General features: G+C 38.0%; 1 protein-coding gene across 1 annotated transcript in view; it reads left to right on the forward strand.

Moving 5' to 3' along the window:
- The window catches only part of MYO3B (myosin IIIB), a gene marked incomplete at both ends in the record, with an annotated part of 214,491 nt that overhangs the window by 118,892 nt on the left and 69,298 nt on the right, over positions 1 to 26,301 (forward strand). Inside the window, 4 exons of the mRNA XM_082483458.1 lie at positions 14,707 to 14,786; positions 17,918 to 17,938; positions 18,965 to 19,042; positions 20,960 to 21,165. Coding sequence (XP_082339584.1) covers positions 14,707 to 14,786; positions 17,918 to 17,938; positions 18,965 to 19,042; positions 20,960 to 21,165 — 385 coding nt within the window. The remainder of the gene's footprint in view (positions 1 to 14,706; positions 14,787 to 17,917; positions 17,939 to 18,964; positions 19,043 to 20,959; positions 21,166 to 26,301) is intronic.

The raw sequence follows: 26,301 nt of genomic DNA on the forward strand, positions 1-26,301 counted from the left end.
TGTAGGGCAAGAGCTTATTCTCAGAGCAGGATGAGAATATGGGAGTGGTTGTTCCTTGGTTCTTAGTCCTTTACTAAGTTCAGTTCTGATAGATTCAGCTGATAGATTCTTGTGTACCGTGTTTACGGTTCATAAATCATGTAACGAAGATCAAGTTGCTTTGGAGGTAATATCTATCTATTTAGATGCTTTACATAAAGCTTCTTACAAATTATAAAAACCACATACTAATCTGCTAGAATTAATTAATTCAGTTGATTTAAAGTTTGTTGACACTGACTCACATGAAAGTGCAGAGATCTGTAGCTAAAAAAACAGCAAGAGGAAGTTTGATTACTCCATGTATAGATGCTAGAATACCAGTAACCTATACAAATTGTAGTTCTGCAGTACACATGCAAACAAGCCAACAAATGTACACGTCTCTCAATACTTTCTACGTTTTTAAAGTATCTTTTCCATAATGGGTAAGAAAAAGATGTAATAGTAAGGAATAATCTAAATATTATGGATTGTATTAGATTGCAAAATTATTGTTATCAGATATGACATATACAAATGAGGCTGTTGTATTTTCAGGTAGAAATTAGTGTACATGCATTGGGTAGTGCTGTGTAGGCTTATTGTACATGGGCTGTAGATGCAATTCTCTGCCTGTGCAACAGCTCTCTCTGGAATTTCTGGAACCTCAGTAGCCCAGTCATAGCCGCTAGTGATGCCTTTAACCTCTTTTGAGATTTCTGTGTAGAAAAGGAACATCAGGAGAAAAACATATATTGGAGCCTTCTTTGCGCATGTAAAACTGATAGCAAAATACCTGTTTATATTCTACGTAGGATAGATTCCTGTTACAATGTCTCTGTTCTTTTCCTGTAATTAGAAGGCTCTGGATTACTCCCCTTCAAATTATGCTTTTAGAGTTCCTGAGAGGTGAGGTTCCAATGAGGAATCTGCTTCACCTTTCAGCTACGACAAGCTTAGATGGAAGGGGCTATAGTTTAAGATGGAATAGGATTGGTTTGTGCCCAAGTGGGGAACAAAGAATCTTTGTGTCTGCTTCTGACATTTGAGTCTGTGTTAAACTGGTAAAAGAGATTCTTTTACTCATGCTGGATGGATCAAGCAAAGCAAAAAAGAAAGGTCACATCTGGTCAAATGTGTCTCCACACCTCTCTTTACTGGGCATTTTATACCTTGGGGCTATTGTCAGACTGAAACGGATTAGGTGCTTTGTCCCAGCTATCAGTCCTAATTATTGTAAATATTATACTTCTGATTTTATTGCTATTTTTAAATCAGAATGCTGATGCTTTCATGCATACTCATCTTCCGCTGTCTCTTTGGAGATATTTTCAGTGGCAGCAGAGCTGAACTTGGGTATTTTGCCCAAGATGTATGAAAGGTTCAATAAGAAGGTACTGCTCTTTGCAGTAATGTATAGTTACCGTGTTGGTGCATTTCCACTTGTTTGTTTTGTCTCTTACGTTCCTTCCTTGTTTCTTATTTACATGATCTGCCTGCTTTCTGCCTCCCCTTGTAAGAACATCTACCTTTCCACAAAGAGCACACAGCAAGTTGAGTGCTGTCAGTATTTCTGTCAAGTTGGTGCAGGACATCCTGTTAAAAAAATTATTATTCATATGCTCCTGTGCATGGTTTTATAAGATTAGCTTAAAACCCTTATGTCATTTTTATTTTTTAAAAGTCTGTGATTTTGCTCTATTTTTTCCAGCTGTCTAGTATAATTGGCACTCACATCCTGTGTTGGGGCCTCTGTGTTCTAAAATCAGATTGTTGCCAGGTTTAGTTTTGGCAGCTTGCAAGATAAATGAAAGGTTTGGCTGAGAACAGAAGGTATCGCTGGCAATGCTGCTCCATCTCTGCTCAATGAAAAAAGATAATGCTATTCTCTTAACTTTCTTCGAAGAGGCTTTTGTAAACAAAATCATAGTGGCTGTGTAAATGTCCCATCATACTCTGTCCTTGCCTCTTAGCCCTCTTCCCTCCACTCAACGTATGCTTCATTCCTAAAGCACACCAGAAAAAAAATACAGGTTAAGATTCATAGTCTTGATACAATTTTCTCCAGCTTCTTGTAGATTACTGACTGGTGCGAAAGTTAATAATTTACATGGAAGCCATATTGCATCTCTCCAGGTAACCCTGACTCGAAATGAGCCTTCTGCCGGTATCTCTGGTGTTTTGTTTGAAGATGAGTGACAGCACATTCTCACATCTGCTTGCAACTAGCTCTGGAATTTGCAGCGGACGTGGTTTTTGCCAAGCAGCAATCTCTAGTATGTGTAATAGTCACTAGGTGGTGCTATCCCAGAAGCAAGAGGGAATTTGAGACTGGTAACGTGGGTCTGACAATTACTGAAAACGTAGTTCTTGAATACCAGTAAGAACAAAAAGATGCCTTTCCCACCCTGAGAAGATCCTCTGTTTGAAGTATATTTATATAACTGTGATGTCTTCCTCTGTCAAAAACTGAGCAGCAGCAAGAAAATAAATATTAAAAAGGCTAAATTCTTTTACTAATTTAAGATCATGTTAATCCCTGTAATTTATCAAATATACTTATCCCCTCTTAACAAATGCTTGTATTTCACAGTAGCAGACTGTGTAGTTTAAAGAGCCAGAAATTAACAGCAGGGCATTAAATATACATTTGTAATAGTAATGTATGGTTAAGAGAGTGCACAATTACTGATACGAGACAGCAGAACTTAAATGTTCTGGCACTAATTTTGTAGTGTGTACAGCATGTTTTGTCATCTTTCAGTGGAAACTTAGGCACGTTCGGCACGTTTTGGAATCTGTTTCCACTTTCTAGGGACCTTTAACCTCAAAACTGAATGAACGTATTCTGGTTTAACCTACCAATTCTCTCAATTGCTTCCATATTTGTCACTTTTTTCTACGGACACAGCTTCTTGTGCTAAGAATTATGTATATTCTGAAATTAAAATAGAATTTACTACAAATACAAGAGACATGTAGAGCTTTAAAAAAAACCCAACCAACCAAACAAAGAAGTTGCCACTACTCCAGTTGAATATGCATGTTCCCATTCAGATATAGTGCATTCCTGTTTGTCTCTAATTTTGTTGCAGCATCGGAGAGAAAAGGGATCATGCGATCTAGAAAATAGAGTTCCCTTGTAAGAGAAGAGGGCTTTAATTAGAAAATTAAGGAGAGTCTTGGTACATTCACTAGTGGTATCAGTGAGGAATCAGATTATTTGACTCACTGTCCTGATATTCAAGAATTTTTGCAGAATCACCTTTAAGTTGTGGTACCATTGGACTGCTTGGGCAAAGCACCAATGGGGCTTTTTGAGACTGCAGCTCCCTCTTCCACTATTCCTCTCTCTTACCTTACGTTTCTCTGCTGACCAGATCATGCTGGCGGGACAGGGAGGGGTGCCAGAGGGCCTTCAGCTTCTCAGAAAAGCTGCAGCACAACATAATTCTCTACTCTTGAAACACAGTCTCTTCAGACCTTTTCCCCTTCTATGACTCACAGACCATTAGAGCTTTTGTCGGGGATGCTCTGCTCTGCCTTTGGTCCTTGCTGGAGAGAGCGGGGAGAGTTGCCATCTGGAGGGAGGGAAGGGGAAATCATCCAGCCTTCCCACCATCAGAGTAGAGATGCAGGGAAACATCCCTGTTCTAGCTTTGAGGATCTGTAGGGGCTGGGCTTGGCTGCACAGAATAAATACAGAGCTGGCTACCATTACTGCTACAGCAATATCATGTCTAATAATTATGGTAGTGTTGGGTATTGCTCATACATTCAGTGATGCAGTATCAATATATCATCCATTGCTAATAAACACTCCTTGTTCATGGTGGCTAGATATTTGGGGATAATCTGTCAAAAAGAACTGGGATGAAAGTTTTTGCAACCTTCAATTAAGAATTAGGACAGTGATGTTTTAACAGGGGATTTTTTTGTCCAAAATGAGAGGAAAATAGATTTTTTTCAAAAACAAATTAATTATAATTACCTTGCCTAAAGGTCATTTTCCCTCCTCAATATTGATTTTCAGTCTGTGTTCTTTGTGCCTTTGAGTCTCCAGCCCTGCTTACAGTCTTCAGACAAAAAGTAATTATAAACAATATATGTGTCATATAAAAAAATAAAAATACAAACAGCTCACAGACCATGTGCTGAGAGAGAATGTGAAAAAAATGTTTCAGGCTTTCTTTATGCACATTAAAGAACACAAGAATTAGGGCCTTTTGCAAAATCACTTTAAGGAACGACTTTTCATGACTCCTTGGTGACAAGAGTACAGTCTCAATATTAATTTGTCTGTAACTTTGATAGCAGCTGATTCATAGAGTCACAGAATGGTTTGGGTTGGAAGACACCATAAAGATCATCTAGTTCCAACCCCTCTGCCATGGGCAGGGACACCTCCCACTACACCAGGTTGCTCAAAGCCCCATCCAACCTGGCCTTGAACACCTCCAGGCATGGGGCATCCACAACTTCCATGGGCAACCTGTTCCATTGTCTCACCACCCTCACAGTAAATGATTTCTTCCTAATATCTAACCTAAATCTACCCTCTTCCAGTTTGAAGCCATTACCCCTTGTCCTATCACTACATGCCCTTGTAAAAAGTCCCTCTCCACCTTTCTTGTAGGCCCTCTTCACATACTACAAAGCTGCTATAAGGTCTCCCTGGAGCCTCCTCTCCTCCAGGCTGCACAACCCCAACTCTCTCAGACTGTCCTCACAGGAGTGGTGTTCCAGCCCTCCTCTGGACACATTCCAACGAGTGCATGTCCTTCTTATGTTGGGGGTCCCAGAGCTGGATGCAGTACTCCAGGTGGGGTCTCACAAGAGTGGAGTAGAAGGGCAGAATCACCTCACTTGACCTGTTGGCCATACTTCTCTTGATGCAGTCCAAGATATGATTGGCCTTGTCGGCTGCGATCGCACATTTCTGGCTCATGTTGACCTTCTCATCAACCAACACTCCCAAGTCCCTCTCAGGGCTGCTCTCAATCTATTCTCCACCCGGTCTGTATTTGTTCTTGGGATTGCCACAACCCACATGCAAGAGTTTGCACTTGCCCTTGTTGAACTTCATGAGGTTTGCATGGGCCCACTTCTCAAGCCTGTCCAGGTCCCTCTGGATGGCATCCCTTCCCTCCAGCATGTTGACTGCACCACACAGCTTAGTGTCATCAGCAAACTTGCTGAGGCTGCACTCAATTCCACTGGCCATGTCGCCAACAAAGGTGTTAAACAGTGCTGGTCCCAATACCAACCCTGAGGAACATCACTCATCACTGGTCTCCTCTCTCCGCTTGGACTTTGAGCCATTGGCTGCAACTCTAAGTGCGACCATCCAGCCAATTCCTTATCCGCCGAGTGTTCCATCCATCAAATCCACGCCTCTCCAATTTAGAGTCAAGGAAGATCTTCCTTATGAAGAGTCAGAAACTGAGGGAAACAAATGGATTTTCTTGCATTTCAGTCCCATGAACAGATACTACTGGGCATAGAGTGAAACCTTGGCCAATTGAAATTGTAGGTGCTTTGCCATTGTTTTCCAAAGAACCATGATTTGACCTGTGATGTTTGTCACCCTGCAGTCCTATTGAGCACAAGCCCTTCGTCTTGTAGTGGCAGGTATTTTGGCTTGGTGTGTGTCATACTTATGCACTGAAATATAGCATGTTTCCATTTGGGCTTAGCGGATTTTTTTCTCTTAATTCCACACATCACAATAGAGCAAAAGACTCAAATACATCTTAATATTACTAATTTGCCCTACAATTAAATCTTTTTATAATGGTACTTTTGTGTTAGTATTTTCACCTCTAAGAGATAACTGCAGGCACTCTAAGTCAAATAAATTGGAAACAAAGCTATTGTAATTATAATCTCTCTACTTAAAGATGAATCAGAATTTATATTTTGTAAGAATTTGAGTCAATTTAATGGAAGCTATATATTTTCACTCAGGACACAAGGCTTTCCTACTTCTAACTGTTCCATATGTTAAAAGCATATAAAAGTTAATCGGTTTTGCTTTGCTGCCAGTGTGTTGTGTGCAAAGAGAGGCTTTAAACCACAGCTGTGCAATGTAACAATTGTGAACTTTACTGGGTTGCAGATGTGGGACATCAGTAAACTGAATTAAATGTAGCTTAACTGAGTTTGAGAGGTAGAGTGTTGGATTACTTTTTATTTAGTTTTTCAGTTGAGCATTTTACAGTTCAGTGTTACTTTTTCTTCACATCCTAAGGTTTTGTGTCACGGGACAAATGCAGTACACAGATACTCAAAAGACTTGCTAGCAGTAGGATTCAAAACATGCCCAAAAATAGCCCTAAAAATGGGAGTCATCAATCAGATCAAAGTTAAGGTCTCGGTCCTCCTAAAGCTTTGTATAAGGCATAACAATTATTTACTGTAGAGAATAACTCCCTATAAATAAAGAGTGTCAGTGAATCTCTGGAATTGCACATGGCAGTAAACACAACAGCTGAGAAGGGTCAAGTTAGATTTATCATGTTTATGTTTGGTAAAGGGTGTTGCCCAAGCAGAAGTGTGCTGTTTTTAATATGAGACTTCACAGATTATGTTGTACTGAAAATGGGCAAAGGGCATAGATTATTTTTTTTGGTCTTCAAGCACTTCCAAATTGAACCCTAAAAATGTATGAATGAGCAGGTTTAAGAACAGAACTTGATGAGCTTCCTGATGTGATTCATAATAGGCTATTCTCTGTAGAACAAATCTTGAGAATAATTTTTCTTTACCTTTCTCTCAGAAGAGAGGGGCTATCTTTTCAATTTTCTTGTGTCTAGCTTAACTTCTTAATTCTACAATGAACATTATCTCACGGAAATGAACAATAATGAATCTTAACACTTCCTTATATCCTAATTAAATTCAAAATGTGTTGATGTTGAGGAAGCAAAAGATGTATTGCACAGAAGACGTTACTGTGTTTTATATTGACTAGTAGACTGTGGGATCTCACTGTGCAGCATACACAAAATATAAAGAGAGAAATATTCAGAGAACATTATACAGCAGTTGTTTTAATGAGTAATTTACTAAGCAGTTTCTACAGGCACTATGAGCTGTACGGTCAAACTGTCAGACATGCTCAGTATGTCATTGGAAGCATTCAGTAGCTCTCAAGATCAAATCCTGGAAGAGCAATTATTTTTAAATTTGCTAGTGAGTTTGTAGAACAGATAAATTTGTTGAGTATTCAGATAACCTTGCTGGTTTGAATATCCATAATATTTTTGGTGTGTCCTTTACAAAGAACATGCTTATATTTCCCACTCTTTCAAAATAATTGAATTAGGGGTTAATGTATGTAAAAGATGAATGTAGTTGGTGGAAAACAAACCTCTGAGTCTGTTCTGGATTTTGTGTGTTTGTTTTAGAATATTTCATTCTCTCACTGTGCTGTCTTACTATGATTTTGTACTTTGTTTTATCCATTTCCTTTATTCCTTCACCCTACAACAAACTGAAAAGGTCAGTACTTTACTAAACCGGCATTACGTTGTCACTTATTATTTGACCTTGTCTTACATATTCCAACCTGACTTTGCTTGACATAGGAATTTTTACCACTGAATTCATTGGGAATTGTCATGGGCTTTAGTAGGATTTTGATCAGACTGCATATGTATGGAGCAGCTTCAGCAGCAGGTCCTAAATGATGGAATATATACCATAAGACGCTTTATTGTATGGAGAGGGAACATACTCTGGAAATACAAACACTGGGCTGGAAGTGTGAATTCTTGACTTCTCCTGGGTTTCCTGTGTATTCACTGTTCTTGTAGAAAATTACTTTGGCCTCAGGTTAAACTGAGTACTGTGAAGCTTAATTAGTGCTTGAGGACAGTCCTGAGATCATCACAGACAAAATTCTGAGGTCTGAGCTACCAGAAAGCTTGCTGTTGGTTCGTGTTGGTGAGGGAGCAGAGATAAAATAGTGAGATAACTACCATGTTCTTCATAATCAAACTTTTACTTTTCTAGATAAATCATATGTGATTTTGAGGAAAAAAGAAATCTTGCATAACGTGCAAGAGAAAGAATGTCAACTACATAAAACAGTGAGGGAGACCAGAGCTGAATCTGCATGTGTGGTAACCATATTTTCAACTTGTGTATGTTTTTAGAAGTATTCTTCCACCTGCCTCTGGAAGAAGAAATAAACTTGTTTCCCTCCTGAATAGAGGTAATTAGAATAAGGGGGGTTTGGCTAATGCTGAAAATTAATGGAGAATTCCTCAACAATGAAGTCTTCACAGAAAATAAACCTTTGTAGTTTTCTTCTAGTCTCAGTTGCAGATATGGTACAGGAACTGGGGCAATGTGCTGGGGCAACAGAAGACCTTGTGTTGATGGTGAGGTACTTTGCTGATGATACAGACTGCGTTATTCTGTACTGTCTCTTGCTCCCCAGATATTTCAAGGTTTGTTGTCATGAGTAGATGCAACAGCATCAAATCGTACACCTCCAAAGATGTTGAGGGAGGTGATTCTGCCCCTCTACTCCACTTTCGTGAGGCCCCACCTGGAGTATTGCATCCAGCTCTGGGACCCCCAACATAAGAAGGACATGCACTCGTTGGAATGTGTCCAGAGGAGGTCCACAAAGATGATCAGAGGGCTGGAACGCCACTCCTGCGAGGACAATCTGAGAGAGTTGGGGTTGTGCAGCCTGGAGGAGAGGAGGCTCCAGGGAGACCTTATAGCAGCTTTGTAGTATGTGAAGAGGGCCTACAAGAAAGGTGGAGAGGGACTTTTTACAAGGGCATGTAGTGATAGGACAAGGGGTAATGGCTTCAAACTGGAAGAGGGTAGATTTAGGTTAGATATTAGGAAGAAATCATTTACTGTGAGGGTGGTGAGACACTGGCACAGGTTGCCCATGGAAGTTGTGGATGCCCCATGCCTGGAGGTGTTCAAGGCCAGGTTGGATGGGGCTTTGAGCAACCTGGTGTAGTTGGAGGTGTCCCTGCCCATGGCAGAGGGGTTGGAACTAGATGATCTTTATGGTCCCTTCCAACTCTAACCTTTCTATGATTCTGTGTGATGGAAGTTGCTAAGATCCATACCTGAAAGAAGTGGCCTGTGTCTTCTGACAATGTATAAATCATAAAAAGCTGAGTGACTTTGTTCTCTGTAATGCAACAGCTGGGATACTGAGCAGATCAGGCTGTGGCCGTCCTGTCGGTCAGTTTTCAGTCAGTTAGTCAGGTCTCCAGCTAGTCAGGCTGCAGGTCTGACTGAAGAAAATGCTGGGCATCAAGCAGCAGAAGTTATAGTGTAAACAATGCTGGAGTTTTCTAATTGTCTGTGATATTTCAGGAAATGTTTGCATTTCAGTGAACACACTCCCAATCAAGTAGATGGCTACACATCTGATTCAATTCAGCTGGAAAATTGAGCATGTTGCTTAAAGTAGCCGTTAATACCCAAGGCTGTGTTTTAGAAATATCCTGGGCACTTCTACCAACTAATTATATACCATAATAGGTTCTTCTTTACTAGGTAAGGGTAAAAGTTAAGACCTTTCTTTCTGAGATCATACATTTGCACATCTTGTAATATAGAAGGCAGTTTGACCTTCATTTCATCTCAGCTGCTGTCAATGTCTTGCGTCCCTTGCATTCTACAAGAAGTCTGCTAACCTACTCTGTTAGAATAATATTTAAACATAGCATCCATGATTCTCACAAGCAAAGTTTTGTTTGTTGCTGTAAACCTTATGCTGTGTGTTTGCCAATGTGTGCCTCACTAATGTGGGAAGTGACCTCTGAAGTATCTGCGACGTATGCAGTAGAAAGCATAGCAGCGCTGAATTTACGCTCAGGTTCTCCAATCCCAGTCTAGCAATGTAAAGCTTTTTGCCAGTAAAAATTCTCTTGTAAAATTTTGCAAATTTCTTTTGTAAAGAATTTGCCAGTTCACTGTGGCATGGATTCTTAATTTCAACTAATCTGGGCCAAAAAGTCCATCTTTTTCACTCCTGAGGCAATTACTCATAATTAGGTTATTCCCAAGCGGGCCTCACTGTTAGTAAGTTTTCATGGTTATCAGATTCTGTTTTATAATGTGAATCTGATTTTGGAAATACAATTTCTCGTTTTTTATTTACTTATTCTGAATAGGAAGTAAAGTGATTCTCTTTTCAGAATAAGCAGTAGTGGAAGTGTGTCTGTATTGATAGTTGTGTTCTACAGACAGTATTTTTATAAATATATTCTTGTGTAAAATGTGTAGTATATGAGAAAATTGGATTCCTAGCTTTTTATTGCACAAGATTAGCTTAAATGACTTCAGTGACTCAAAAGAATAGAGTTTTGATAGTCAGTGACCAGATTCAAATTAGTACCCAATAAAAAAAGTACATGTATTCATTTATAGTCGAGCTAAGAAAAGCTTAGTCTTACAGTAGCAGAAGATGAAAATGCATTATGGAGATAAGCAGTCGACTTCCTTAGGCTAGATAAAATGTACTGAAAGGAAAGACGGAGAAGAATCTGTGTATGTCAAAGACATTGTCTGAGTCTGTACCTCTTCTGGAGTGCAAGTGCTTAGCTGTGATTAGAGGTAGTGTCAATGAAATATGAATGCACTGTAGCATTTCTGACCATATTATACTGTATCTACATGGTGTTTCAAGTAACTCCCCTTTATCTGAACCAGAAGCATGAAAGAAATTAATAAAATATATGAGGATAAGGAAAGAGCTTGTACTGTGCCTTCTATATAATAGTAATATCCCTGGTACAGCTTGTACAGTAAGGTGACATTGTCATTAGGCTTTTTCTCTGTAAGTCACTTCCCAAACTAAAGGTTGTATCAAAGCTTAATGTAATTCTTACCTGGCATGCTCTTACTTTGGGAGGAGTGATCTATTGCAGACATAACCAAAATGAGGTTATAAATACAGTGCTAATATTACTAATATTTGCTTGATACTACTTATAGAACCCATCACCTAAGAATAATGAAGCACTGACAAACTGTAAGTAACATCAGAACATCCAGCCAGAGAGTGTACTTTTCCTAATTAGTGTGGAAAGTCAACGGCTTGACAAATCATTAATTTGGCCAGATCACACCGTAAGTGCCAGGGATGCAAGTGAGAAGCCAGGAATGCTGACTAGTCCTTTCTGAGATCTAGAGAGCACTGGCAAAGTCCAAGCTGAAACAAGACAACCCATTTCTTCTTTCTGTGCTGTGTAAATACTTGAAATACTTTCAAAACTTCTCCTGCGTGGCTTTATAATAGAAGAGATAATGTACTTTGACAGAATGGTCTTTCTCACCTAGCTGAAATGAGGCATCAGTGAAGAATATGTTTGCAGGGATGCGAGATCTCCTGTACAGCTTCAAGACAAAAGTTTTGCTGAGCGTTGGCACGCTGTTCTTAGCCAGTGAGCGCATAGATTTTTGTGCTGCTACTTCTCTTTCTGTTGGAAGCTCTCAGAGCAATTTCACAAACTTTAATGACTGAAACTTCTCTAAGCATTAATGACATTCCTAACTTTATTAAACAGAGGGCAAAAAAAGAGAAACATTGGGGCTGACTGACTCCCCCACTGACACAAATGAATCCCAGAGACCTTAGTCTCTGATCTGGCAGACACATAGGTAGGAGCCTTAATTTTTCAGATGAGCAGTCCTCTTGAACTGAAAAGGAAATGCATGTGAATAAAATTAAACATGTACATGTTTCAAAGATTAATCCTAATTTTGACCATTAACTTCTCTCCCCCCCCATGAATACCTTTTCAAAAAAAATGAAGAAAATTTTGAGAGGGTTTTAAATTGCTTAATTGGTTGGATTTCAATACAGGTAGTATTTTATTTAAGTCTACGTGGATGTCACTTGTATTTTCTCTAAAATGTTGACCATATAAGTGTGAAGCTAGAGTTCTGAAAGGCACAGTGCAGTCTTTTAACCTTTAACCAGTTTAACCTTTCAAGGAACCCATGGCAGTTTTAACTGGCTACGGTATTATCTAAAAACGTTTGTTCTTCAAATATTGATGCTCTTCACAAAGTGGAATAACGTTTAATTATTTTTTGGTGTGTAAAGCAATAAATGACCTTGTAAATGAAAATTGAATGCAGGGACAGGTACCAAATGTTTACTGACTATAAACACCACGCTAACTCTGGGTGAAACATTTCTTACTGTGTAGACTAATTTTCAACCCGCATTTGTTCTGTTTATTAGTTATAATGGCTTAGAAATGTTAAAGACAGGTAGTTATTTTCCTGAACATGAACTACTTGAGTTGACTAATTCACAAATTTTTATTGAAGCCTCATTTTGTGTTTGATCTGGAAAAGAAAATCCTAATAACACTTTTTATATGGGTTTCATCTGATGCCACGATTCAGTAGTTAGTAATTACATAGGAATTCACTTGACACATGAAATAAGCATTGATAAGTATCCATTCCTAGAAGGAAGTAACTAAAGAACAAAATCACGATATATTAAATGCTTCTTTTTTGAAGTAGGAACTAACCACTTCTGGTGTTTTTTTGGTTTGTGAATTCATTACAGATTTTTGATTAAGAAAAAGGTTTATTTATTTGCTTGGTTTCTCAGATCAGAAATGTTTAGTTTTAGTTTTGCATGAGGAACTAACGGAGAGCTCAGGGATATTAATTATGAAACCTAAAAACCTAATGCCAGCGGTGAGTGTAGTGAACCTTCAGCAACTGTCTTATCATTCTAAATTTTATTTGGTTATTAGAGTTTTGTAACTTGTTATAAAATGCCACAAAATTTTAGTCATTTTAAGCAATTTGATTCAAATTTGTTTCTTCTCCCAACTGTCTTCTTTTATCCCATGTTGTATCATCAGTTTTCCAGTGCGAGGCTTTCAAGCTTTAGACTTTCTAATGTGAAGCCTAGCCAAAAACAACCTTTCCAGGTTATCTACTTTTGGCAAAAAAAGGCACAAAAGAGTAATTTCGAACATGCAAAAATATCAAAATTACAGCTAAGAGAAAAATAAATTCACCAACTACCTGCTCATGAAAGTCCTCATTTTACCTTTAGAGAGATACATGTACATACTGTGTGTACCATGTATGTATATACGTACAAGGTATACAAGATTTTCTGAACAGTTGAAGTTTTCATTAACCTACACATTATAGCCTAAAGCAGTTTCCAAAACCGTGGACGTACCTTGTGTTCTGTGCTGTGATTTAGACTGTCAGGTCATGCTATTAGATCTGGAAATGACATGCCGTTTTTGCAGCATTGTGTCAATCCCAATGCCAGTAGCTTACATGAGAAATACTTTTTAAAATGAATACAGAATGTTTGAATCACTCCAAAGAATGTCATTGCTGTGTTTGAGTTTTTGGGGGACTGGTATTTTTCTTGTTCGCAGGAAAGCAAGAGCAAGGGTTCCTTTCAGCGTTCTGTGGACACTGGGTTTGCTCTGCTGCTTTATGGAATAATTACCAGCGATTAAGTGTTCTCGGTTTTCGTTTTTCCCATCCTGCCTCCTTACCAGTTATGTAATATATAGTTTAGCAAAACTCTGAAGACTGTTTGGAGTTACTGACTTTCTGTAAAGCAAACAGCTAAACACTGGAGTTGATGCAAACAAGGCACTTAGCATCTGAAAGAAGTGTTAACACTTTATTTACATTTAAATTAAAATGGACACTTATTTATGTGTTCTGGTTCTGAAAGGTGTGTGGTACATCTGCAGAGGCCTATTGTTTATTCATGCTGTAAATCCTTTGAAATGTGTTAAAATGCTTCCCACTCATTATAAAAATCCTGCCACCCATGGATTAGGGCTTTGATGTCACCAATCCTGCTTCAAAGGGTTCTTTCAATGCTATTAATCACAGTTTAGCCTCTGAAGATATAGCCAGAGAAAACATTTGGACATCTTGTGCTAGACTTGCTAAAACTTTGAAATATACAGAGTGTCTTGCATATGCACAGTCCCGTATCGCTTCCTCTCTCTTCTCTGAGCCTTTATTTTGCAAAGCTATTTTGTGATGACTTTGACTTTCTACAAGTACAGAGGAGAAAGTTTAGGACACGTCATACTGTACATTGAAAAAAAGGCACTCGTCTTTCAGTTGACACCACAATATGGTTTTGCCTGAGGAATTGAGTCAGTCTGTAAAAACCCCAAGGGACAATAAGATTGGGGATTAAGCAGGCCTATATGTCAAAAGGTCAAAAGAAGATACCGTCTTATCATTTTCTCATCTCTTTCATTAGTGTATGAGCTTAAGATGCTGTCTAAACACTTCAGGATCCACATGATTTCATAGAAACAAGATTGTTTCTGCTGTTGTCTTCTCTTTTAAATCTCTCAATGAGTCACAGAGAAATTGATTACTAGTGATTGAGCTGTATGCCTTTGTGCTGCGGTTGTTTTCCTCAGCTCAGTAGCTAAGGTCAGTGACATACCACCTTATCACTGACTTTTTCCTCCTTTTTAAATCAACGCCACACTCTGTCATGCCTGTGCTGAATGCTCTCCAGGCACAATTGGTAATGAGTGGGGTGTGGAAGAAGTGTGGTGGTGTCTGCTATTTTTAGTACAATTGTACAAGCTGGTTTTCCACCGTATAAATTTTTCCCTGCTAAGCTTCTTCAACAGTTTGTGTAGTGTGTGTTTCTTTCTTTTTGAACAGGTAACTTGGCACAGGCAAGAGCCAGAGTGACAGCAGCATCTAGGTCTTTGCCTCCACAGCTTAGTGCTGGGCGTATCAAGGTTAGTAGTGTTCCCTTTCAAGACAGACATTTGTTCATAAAATACTACAGTGGGACTATGGTCATGATGCTTAGCTGACGTGGGTGTATAGTGAGGTTCTTACTAAATAAGAGTCTGCCTTAATATCAGAAAACACGCACCTCAGCTGGGAGCACTGTTTGCAGTTTGAGTGAGGACCCTATTGTAGAATCCAGTGAAGAATCCATTTACTACTGCTTAATCTTTAAACTCATGGAGTGAAATCTCAGTTACATTGATACTGATAGCCGTATTCCTTTTGTTTTCAACGGACTCAAGGTTTTCCTCTGGCAATTTTGGCCTAGAAAGAGATTTAATTAGGTGAAATTTGAATAGCGTGTGTAGCAGTGTGAAAGACAAAATAAAATAAAAAAAAATTATTGATTCCTTTTTTATTCAACTTGCAAGTGAAAAAACAGGGGACACTTGTGACTGATAGATGACCAGAAAAGAGTGACTCGGCAAAACCACTATACTTCAAAAAGAACTATAGAATTTAAGTGCTGCTGGATTTTGCCATAAAAGTATGTGGCCTATTTGCAAAAGGATGGGATAATTTTATGGCAGTTAATAGGATGTGTTGCTAACTACGTACACTTAATTTGTGAGGAAAACTCTTGTGCCTCAATCTTATAGCATGTAGATACCCTCCCTGCTTCCTAAGTAGTACGGTTAGAGTTAGCTTAGTTAAGAGTTTGGGGTTTGCTTTTGCCTCCAGAGCAAATAACAGTAATTTTTAAAAACAAATGTGGTAACAGCAACTGTTCAAAAGTCTACAAAATTTCATGTTCTGGATATTCTATTTCTTTTCATTCTCTCCTGTTATTAGGAGCTCATGCTCAAATGTTGCTACAGTAATTCATGTCACCCAGACATCTACATCCTTCACTGTGCCTGCAAATACAGAAGTGGATTTCAGAGATTTATTTCCTCTCTGGTATAAACACTTTCGGTGCTGAAGGACAGATAATGGCCTTTCCAATTTTCTTGTATTATACACACATTGTCTTCCACATCTAGCTATATTCAGCATAAGCTTTCTAAGCATACATTTTATTGATACAGCTGGAATGAAAATAGAGCATTTTTCTTCTAAAGCTTCAATAAACACAATCAGTTATACTAAGTAGTGTTTAAGTGGCTTTTACTCACCCTTCAAATTTTTAAAGAAGGACCTAAAAGGCATGCGTAAGTGCAGCACTATTCAGAAAATGATAATTGAAGTAGATTTTAGCTGAAAAAAATATCTTTCTTATAATTTCATAAAACTTCTAATTAAAACAATTTCAGGGCAAAGATTTTAAATTACCGTTTTATAGTTTTTTTTAAAAAAATCCAAACATAATTTTGTTTGGACGTTTGGAAATTGTCATTTATTATTTAATTTATGAGCTTTTTTTTGCTTAAAGTATTTTTTGGGTTTACAGTATTTCATACCATGCCAGCAGCAGGTGTGGTCAATATGTGAAAGTAATAATTTCCAGTGACTTCATAAGGTGACATGATGTCATAAATCATTCTTTTAATATTGTTTCAAAACTACTATAAGTAATTTTTTTAGTGATGGAACAGTTTGTCTTTTCTAGGCCAAGCTGGTTTCCATTTCAGTTGTAATCATATAAATGTATATTGTACGTCACTACTACTGTCATGTAAAAATGTGACTCAACAGTTGAAATATTCTTCATTTTAGTTTAAAAGGAGTAGCTTGTGATTTAAAACGCAAGATTATATCATGACATTCTTACTATGTTCTATCATTTTCGGACAAGCCAGTTGTGATAAAGCCTATTGCCTGTTGTACATGTGATTATTGCCCTACCATAAAACTGCACGGCTTCATAGACACACAATGTTATGAATTAACCAGCGACAAAACTTCTAAAAATTCTTACAGGAAAGTCTCCCTAGCTTCAAGGTCTATCAGAATTTTTCTAATGGAAACTTCAAATATTTCTTTTCAAAAAGATTTGGAAACTGATCCTAGTCCTTACAGATTGCAGAGATCTGAATTTGCAACACCATCCATTGAAAAAGGAATCTCGTGATACTGGTTTTACCTTGATTTTTTGAGAAAAAGTGTATTACATCTCCTCTGTGAATGTTTCTGACCATCTGTCTTTCTGTGTGTTTGTTCCCTTCCCCCCCAAAAAAACCCCAAAACAAAGCAAAACCCTTTTGAACCCAGCAGGCTGTAGTAAACCATATTTGACAGACTAGCAGTCTGAAAGATCGTAAGATTCTACAGGTTTGGTGAAAATAAGCAGCTGTGCAAAGGAGATGCTTATAGTATCCTACTGCCCAAAAGGCAGAGCATAAGCTCACCCTTTATTGGCCAGCAGATATTCCAGATATGACCGAGAGATTGTGAGTGCTGAACCTCCAATAACAATATTGCTAAGAGTCTCTGCTTTTCTAGACAGACAGTCCAATTTAGAAGCTCAGATTCATGGGCATTTGGGCTTCAGTGCAGTCCTCAAACCGTTTGCTTTTGCTTTTGATTTGGTGTTCCTTATAATTAAATTGTCTGTCTTTTAACATTAAACATTACCAGTTATTCTGAACTTACTGTCAATATTCACTGGTACGGTTTTGGTCTTCTACCTGACCTTTACTAGAGATTTAGATACCAATCCTCAAAAAGCAGTTGTCTTGACAAGAGAGTTTTGAAACATTCCCCTATCTTTCCCCATGGACATGCCTGCTGTTCTCATTAGGTCATTGATGTTTACTTTGTCAGGTGACTTCTTAAGATGTTTGATGTTATCTGTGCTGATAAGGCATTTTTCCTGGGATATATTAGAGTTTTCTGTTAACATCCTTAAAACTGAAACCTAACTGCATCTTTTTTTTTCTTTTTTTTTTTTTCCCCTCATGGGATACTTTGAGATGTGTACCAATGCATGTACAGCACTCTGGGCTAAAATATCACAGATTACAAAAACATACTGAAATTTTTATGCTCACCCTCATGGAAATATCTCTCTCTTTGCACCATCTGTATTCTGCATCTTGTCTTCGCAAGTTTTCTTTTGATTTCTTCCCCAACATAAAAACCATTTTCTTGATCTATTACTACTTAGTGCTTCATTTCCTTTATATTTTGCATGCAGTCTCCTAAATATCTCCTGAAGGTAAGAGACACAGTTACTTTATTGAGAACTGTAATCTTTCAGCAATTACTTTTAGTGTTCAGAAGAGTGGTCTTAAGTCAGCGAGTGTTGGAAACGATCGTGTGGAGCAAAGTCCAGGAAGTGTAGCACAGGTGCTGACAACAGCATTATCTGGTTTATACAAATGCCACCTGGTCAGAGCAGATGGTAAACTGCCACAAAGCAAGTGAATGCTAAAACGTTGTTAATGCTCCATGCAAACAGGATGCTGGTTGATTTTCTTTAATTTTGTTGAGCTGTAATACAGCAACACAATCTGCTTGTGATTGGTAACCATGGTTATACTCATTCATAAATTCTGGTTTCATTTTGATAAGAACAGCTGTACTGACAATATAACTAAAATATACAAGGAGCAATATGTTTGCTGTCCGTATATACCCTCTAAAAATAACTCTTCTGAAATGCTGAAAAAGTGTTATTTGAAGCTATGGTAGTTCAGCAGAGTAAGATTGCTGAAATTCTTGGCACCAAAATGGCAATGTAAAGTAATTAATAGTAACCACAACAGCAGAAAGGAAAAGACATTCTGACATTACCTACTTTGTTTGCCACTTGTTATCCAACAACAACATTTTTTTCGTGAGCTAAATGAGGCAGCCTTTTGCTAATTTGCTTCCTGGTCATTACAAAAATGGTACCTCCTCTTCTATAGAAAATAAGACCCGATGGAGTTCAGTGGTGATAAGAGGAATGCTTTTTAAAAGTCAGTTCATAAAGTATTGCATCTTGACAGCTGCTCCATTGGCCTAGTGTCACACTATCAGAACAAAAGCGTGAAATTCGGAACACCTACAGATCTCTCTGAAATAAGTGCATGTCCCGCATCTGTTAGAAGCTGGCCTTCGTACCTCTGATAAAGTACTCTGAAGTACTCACACCTGAAGGAATGACCGTAACAAAAACCGAACCCAGCATTCATGGGCGAGGTGGGGTGGATCTGACCTGTTTCTGGAACAGCTCTAACATCTGAGTTTTGTCTTCCAGGTTGACACAATGGAGGTTATGCGACACCCTGAGGAAACAACTAACATGAAGCGGCAAACTATGGCTTCCTATTTTAGGGTACAGAAGTTAAATTGTAAACAAACATTTTGGTGATAAGAATAATAGATATGTCTAACATATTTGTGGGACTGTGAGATCAAAGACAATAATAAGAGATTTTTTTTTTTATTCTGTTGTGAGGCCTTAGTAGCCTCATAAATTTTCTTTTGCTCCTTTTCTTCCTATTTCCTCATACATATACTTTTATAATTTTGCTGAGTATATTATAACAGGATCTAGAATCTAGACTATTTCTGTCTAAAATGCTGGAGGTCTAGAACAGGCCTCTATGAACAGAAAACTGATTTTGTGCAAATAAAATAGCTGTCATTACTAAAGTCTTCATATTTTTTCACAAGCTCAGGCATACCTACTTTTAAAGATTAAGGTTTCTCGTTTGTGATAATAAGTAAAAAGAATCCATCTTTTGGAAGTACTGCTATAAATCATACAGATTGCCATTTTATCAGTAGTAATCCTGTCTGGGGTAATGTATATTTTGCATGTGTGTTTAAATCAAACAGGTAAGGAAAAGGCATTGAGAATGTTGGAACTGGAAGGTTAGGATTCAGGAAACCCACACACCAATCCCAGGCTGTTGATTAATGTTTTTTTCTTGCGGTTGCTCATTGCAGAGTGGAAAGGTTTTGAGCAGTTGGTCCTTGGTCTGCGCTTATACTATGCAGAATGGGGAGGTTCACAGCGCTGTGCTCACTAGTGTGGGTCAAAGCTTCATGCTGTGTTTTCTTTGTCATGCAAAATAGTCTAAGGAAAGGCATAGAGGAAACTGATAGGTACTGAGATGTTGCCCCAGTGTGGAGGGTACAAGGACACACATCCAAACTTGGGAACCTAGAGGCATCATTGTGTCTAGTAATATGAGTATGGATTTAGAGTGTTCTTGCATAGAACCATAGAATCATAGAATGGTTTAGGTTGGAAAGGACCTTGAAGATCGTCGAGTTCCAACCCCCCTGCATAGGCAGTGACACCTCCCACTAGACCAGGTTGCCCAAGGCCACGTCCAGCCTGGCCGTGAAGAACTACACAAATGTCAGCTGTGTAGGAACTTAATAAAAAAAAAAAAAAGAAAGTGGAGTGGGAGAGTGAGTGTGAAAGTAGACCGTAATACAGATGCAGCCTACAGCAAAGTGACCACAGTCAGCTTGAAATTGTATCAGAGTATTCAGAGGAATCATTGGAAAAGTAGATATGTATGATGTGGTCACACTTTTTTCATTTTAGTTTAAAATGCAATGGAATAAATTGTTTTCCATGTCCAGGGTGGACAGGAAAAGAAGTAATGGGTCTACATTTCAGCAGGAAGATTTAGGTTAGATGTTAAGAATGTTATGAATAGTCAAGATAATGTAGCACTTCAGTAGATTGTCCAGGGAGATTGTGCAGTTTTATACCCTCCGTGACTCTGTTTAAACAGAGATATGCCTGAAAAGGTACAGATACATCTGGTGTTCTCTTTGGCAGAGGACTGAACCAATGACTTCTTGCAACCCTTTCCCCATGATTTTCTGTGAATTTCTGTGGTTTTTTTGTTTCACAGTAAAGCTTGTTCTTCTGTTGGGGATATTTGATTGGTCAAATGTGCCCACAGTAGAATTACAATTAGGATATTTTCAATTTATTTTTTTTTAATGTGGGCCGCCTTCAACTACAGAAATGTAGTATTAGGACAGAGGAAGAGAAAGGTGTAAGAAATAAGAACTAGAATAATATTTTTTTACAATTGAAAACTTTAATAGGTTCTAGGTTTTAACCTAAAGCTTAAAAATTAATAAATTGTCAATGCAGATTAACATTATAGATTAAAATGTGATCAAGCATTACATACTGTTTACAAATACATATCTCCCGCTTAAGTAGTTCCATGGCAGTTTTTTGTCAAGTCTGTGCATCTTTTTTTATTTTCCTCACTAGTATTCCCTCATGGATCTTTTATCCAAAATGGTTGTTGGACAGCCTCACTTTATCCGCTGCATTAAACCTAATGATGATCGAGAAGCACTGACATTTTCTCATGAGAGAGTTCTACTGCAGCTACGATACACTGGAATTCTGGAAACAGTCAAAATACGTCAAAAAGGGTATTCTCATCGCATCCTCTTTGAAGAGTTTGTGAAAAGGTCAGACTTCTATAACATGATGGTTGTTTTAAAACTCCATTCAATAAAATACATTCTGTGTGTTAGTACAGAAAGTTCTACAAACGTTGGTTTGTACATGTATGGTCTAATTCTCTAATGAGGGCAGTGACTAGCAGAGGTAAAGACTGGAGGAAATATCTGAGCTCTAATGGAGAAAAGTCAACGTGAGACCAGCAGTGAGCACTTAGTATTCAGTAGCAACCCTGTCCCCGTGGTTCCTTCAGCAGAGGCAACAAGTGGAAATTATGCATCATAATACAAGGGTTTGGAAGGTCAGTGACCTTCAGCCATCATATGAAGAATGTGTGCATGCTGAAGAATGAACTGATATACAAGCTTTGTTTTTTAAAAAAAATAAATATCTGAGGAGAATGTTAATTTCAAGCTTGAAAACTTTACTTAGGTTAGACAAAAAACTAGGAATATTCTAGGGAAATTTTCATCGATTTATTTCAGACATAATACATTGTAAAAAGTGATGTAGAACATTTTTATGCATAAGGTATCAAATTTGATTCATTACATCTTTTAGTGTATACAGAAGTCATAGTGGAAACATTTAAGGCATGAATTCAAATCTGTGGTGTTGTACTGGTGTAGTTCCCCATGTAGAGGCTCTTCACACAAAAAAAATCTGCCATTGCTTACCCATTTTGCCCTTACACCTCTTCTTCTTATACCCTTTTCACCTTTCTCCCTCCCCTTTTCCTCATTTTTTGTCATCACAGCAATTCAACTGAAAAGAGCTACTTGTGCTCTGGAGGTCAAGAGCACGTGCCCGTACATTGGCGTAAGCCTAGCAATGAAGAAATGCAGTGCACTGGTGTAACTAGAAAAAACATTCGTGTGCAAGAAAGCTGTGATTTAGAAATATTCCTTGTAATAGGCTTCATAGCCTTGTAGTCATTTATCTTGGAGGTGTGATGAATTATAACCAGATCTCTGTTCACCTGAACCCTTGTCATGGCTACTATTATTAGCTTTAATACTATTCTCAATCTCAAAAAGTTATAAATTTAATTCAGGAAATGCTATTGAATTTATGACGACAGTATGTTTATATGATCATTATGGTTTCCTCTAGAATTAAAATATGGTTTTGTGTAGTATTTACTGTTTTCCGGTCTGTAGGATTGATAATTCACTAATGGAGAAAAAGCATTAACATTAAGCCATCAACTAGCCAACAGTAGGAACAAGTAGTGAATGGCTAAATCAAGCATTTAGTGGTATTTTCTGAACCGGAGGTTGCTCGTCCAGACAATATAGAGTTAATGAATCTACTGAAAGCAAGTCATTCTCATGATGCTAGAGGGGAGGAACTGATTATGTTTTTGAGACAGGAAAGACATAAACAGTTTCCCAGGTCTTTTTAAAACCCAGAGATCAGGTGAATTTACATGTGTGTAAATCAGTCATTTGGGCTTGGAAATCTGTGGTCTTTGCATTGAGAGATGTTGAACAGTAAACCATAGCTTCATCGGTTCATTCTGAACAATGATGAATTTTTCTGATTTGTAATACATTAGTATTAGGAATGAATATGTAATAGGAGAACACTAGAGATATATATCCCAGGAAGGATAACTAATGTGTTCGTTTGTCCATCAAAGCAATTTAATTTTCAGACTTGATTTCCCTCCACCTTTTTTTTTGTGTTATGTGACTAATTTTAGTAAGGTCACACAATTCTAAAGCAGGTTTAACAAATAGATTAATTTTTGTGCTCACTAACACATCTTTGCAACATCCTGAAGAGGCTGAAGGCAGAATTATTAACCTTAACTTTTATCCAATTTACACGTAAGTGAACTAAGATTAACTGCACTGAAATTAGTGTAAATTGAGAGGAATTTAGGCCTCCTCTTATCAGTAGATTCTTTTCATTCAAAAGTGCACTGAATTTGAGTACAACCTTGAAAAGTAATGGTAATAAAAGCAGCGCCGACTGTAGCTTTCCATTCCTGCAGATAAGGGCAAGTTGTGTTTAACATCTTGTCAGATACTCCCCAAGTTTTTAGTCCAACTTGATGTAAGTCTTTCAGGAAAGAAAGTCAACACGACAAGGGAAGTGGGGGGAGATTTAGCAATTTGCCCAACAGCATAGAAGACTTCCTGAGTTCAGAATATAAATGGGGGGGCGGGAGAGGGGATGTTCTTGCTCCTTTGTTCAGTTCATGCTTTGTTTTTAAACAATGCTTAAAAAAGCTATCAATGGAACAAGAAACATTTTTCTTCAACTTACAGCCATGACTAGTCAAGTGTTTTTAGGAACTAAGTACTTGAATACATAAAAATGTTTGAGAAAACAGGTCAAATGCTAAACAGATTGGCACTTCTTTGTTCATAATCAAAAAGACATTAGGCAAGTATGAACAAGAGTTTCAAAATGTCAGTAAATGTGAGGATATCAAAGATTTTCTAAGCCAGCAAGTTAATTGGTATTTTGATCCTTTTGAGCAACTTAACAACAAAATGGATGAGCCAGCACTTTTTCTCCCTTGATGTTATTAAACAAATAGGTGTGCTTCTTATCTGCCTGTTCAATAATGCTGTTTTGTAAACTCTTAGCAGGAAATATGAGGACAAAACAATCAAAGGCAGGGAACAGAACCATTCAGGGTTTATCAGGTGGGAGGTAAACAAAAGATAAAGCTCTGTCTAATGTTACTCTTTACTGTCTTCTGTTTTCATGTAGAACAGATTATTTTAGTGTCGCAAACCTGGTGGTAGTTTATTGGGTTAAAAAACAGATGGTGAGGAGAGGACTTAATTTTAACTCATTTACACAATGCTTCTTCAGCCAAGTATACAACCATCTATTTTATGTATATAAATACACATATTCTTTTACTTAAAGCAGGGAAATGTAATCTGCAGCCCCTGTAAACACTGTAGACTTGTCAAGTCTCGGGCGCTTTGTCTCCATTGGCGTTGTCTCGCACCCCGTGCCATCACGTGTCTGTCTTACGAGTTTGCAGTGAAGCGGCGTGGCTCTTTCTCAGGCTGGGATCCCAGGTTTCATACACAGGTTATTAATCTGTGTGCCTGGCTTGTGAGCAGCATAATGAGTGTGCACTGCACAGCAGCTAAGGGAGGTGTGCTTTCTAGCAGGGACCTGCACAGAAAGTCCCCCTGGATGGGACGCTCCTTGTTATAGCCGAGTGCCCAGGCCCGTGGAGCTTCACATGACGTGGTGCAGATGTTTCTTCACCACAAACCCCCCAGCTGTATACACCTTTTATGTAATGTGGCATATACTATGCCACGGGTTGAAAGATAAGGGACTTGAGAGTCTAATGGTGCTAAATGCTGTCGTGCTTGAAGTGCACATAGAAATGTGTTGAGCAGTTTTGTACAAGTTGCGTTTTAGGATTGTCTTTGTTCTTTTTCTCTGCCCCTTTACATTCTGCATTTAAGTTCTTTGTACTGCATTAGGATGCAGGATAGACTTTTCCCATAAGCGCTACCTACTCCACAGTAGCGAGATGATGTTACTCAGGTCGTACGCTCATGGCAATACCAGTGCTGTTACTTTAACAGTGATCCCAGTGAGGCTGGTTCTGTTTTTTCAATATCGCAGTGCAAATTTGCATAAGGTCACTGTTGGTACACCTGATACAGACAGTCTCTAAAATGTCAGTGTTACATTTCTCGTGACCATATAAAGCCTCGTTGACCTTAATGAGTCACATTCTGCATTGACTGGTGCTAAGAATAAAAACTGGTCAAATATTGCAAAATCCTCTAAAAATGTTACCTCAGGATGTGCTTTCTTCTAACCTCCGAAATTAAGTGGTGATAGACTTCTTTATTATTCAAAATCAGGGAAGCACTGAATTAAATTAAAAGTCAACAGATTTGCTACAGAGAAAAGAAATATTTGCTTTTGAAGTGATGCATTTTTAATGCAAACTTACTTTTAACACTGAGTCTGCACTGTACCAAAGTCCCTAAGTGATTTCTGGAAACAAAATTATAACCACCCTCATATTTTGATTTTACCATTATTGTTATTTGTTTCAGTAGCTTTAAGATTTCACCAGATCTGTGTAATGTTCCTGTACACTTTAAATATGGTAAACTGCTGTACCTTTCACGCATACTTTCTAGACACTTGTCATTCACAGAACACTGGTAAACAGTTGCAGGATGGAGAAGATACAAAACCTCTAGGAGTGAAAAGTCTGATAACCCCTTCTGAGTTGTGTATGCAGAATGAACCAAATTATGCCTTTCTGAGGATATTTCTGTGATTCTATGTTTATCTGATGATTTACAGCTTAAGTGTTAGCTATCTGTTACCGAATTTCGAGAGCTTCTTAGATGTTTTTTCATTATTCATTTACATTTTTTCATTCATACTCTCAATACAGTGTCAAATGTAATTAGTTGTATGAATTCAGATGCAGAAGTTTTTGAAAGAGGTGAGATACAAGCAATGCAAGTTAGGAATTTTTGGAAGTCATTTAACAACTCTTTCAGTGCTAAAAACATGGGTTTTTTTTAAACTTTCCAACTCTGGGCTGAGAAGGAACAAACGTCTTTTGGAATGCTGAGAATCTGCCTACTATTGCTGGGGCTCTGGCTAGAAAGAGATTTTGCCCTCTTGCACCTCATGCTTTTCACATATCATTGCCCGTTCTCCACCTCACACCTGTATATTTTAGTACAAAGATTTGTTTTAAAGAGTAAAAGGGTTAATCATTACTTGGGTAGAATTGATGCTGTCTTTAAGTCTGGAATGTGAAAGGGACTTTAGTAAGAGACACCGGTATAGTAGTTAATGGTGCTGTTTAAATGCTATTTATTGAATAGTTCCACAGTTCACCCTTTAAGGAGGGGAGAGAAATTGAACTATTTGTTTACAATCAGTTTACCTAATCTAAAACCACCAACACTAAAATGCATTGGCCATAATCAGATAGTTAATGCATAGCATCATCCTGAAGTTTTCCATACCTTAGCCTACTTGGATGTCTTTAACGTTTAACCTTATGTCTGCATGTCCTAGCTCTGCAGTTGTTGATCTGGGGATAAATTTAACTTTTAAAAAATGTTGGTTTATACCTAGTGACTATGAAGTACAGTTAATCCCGTTTTAATGTATGTTTT

This window comes from Vanellus vanellus, assembly GCF_965231255.1.
Source record: "Vanellus vanellus genome assembly, chromosome: 5".
NCBI lineage: Eukaryota > Metazoa > Chordata > Aves > Charadriiformes > Charadriidae > Vanellus > Vanellus vanellus.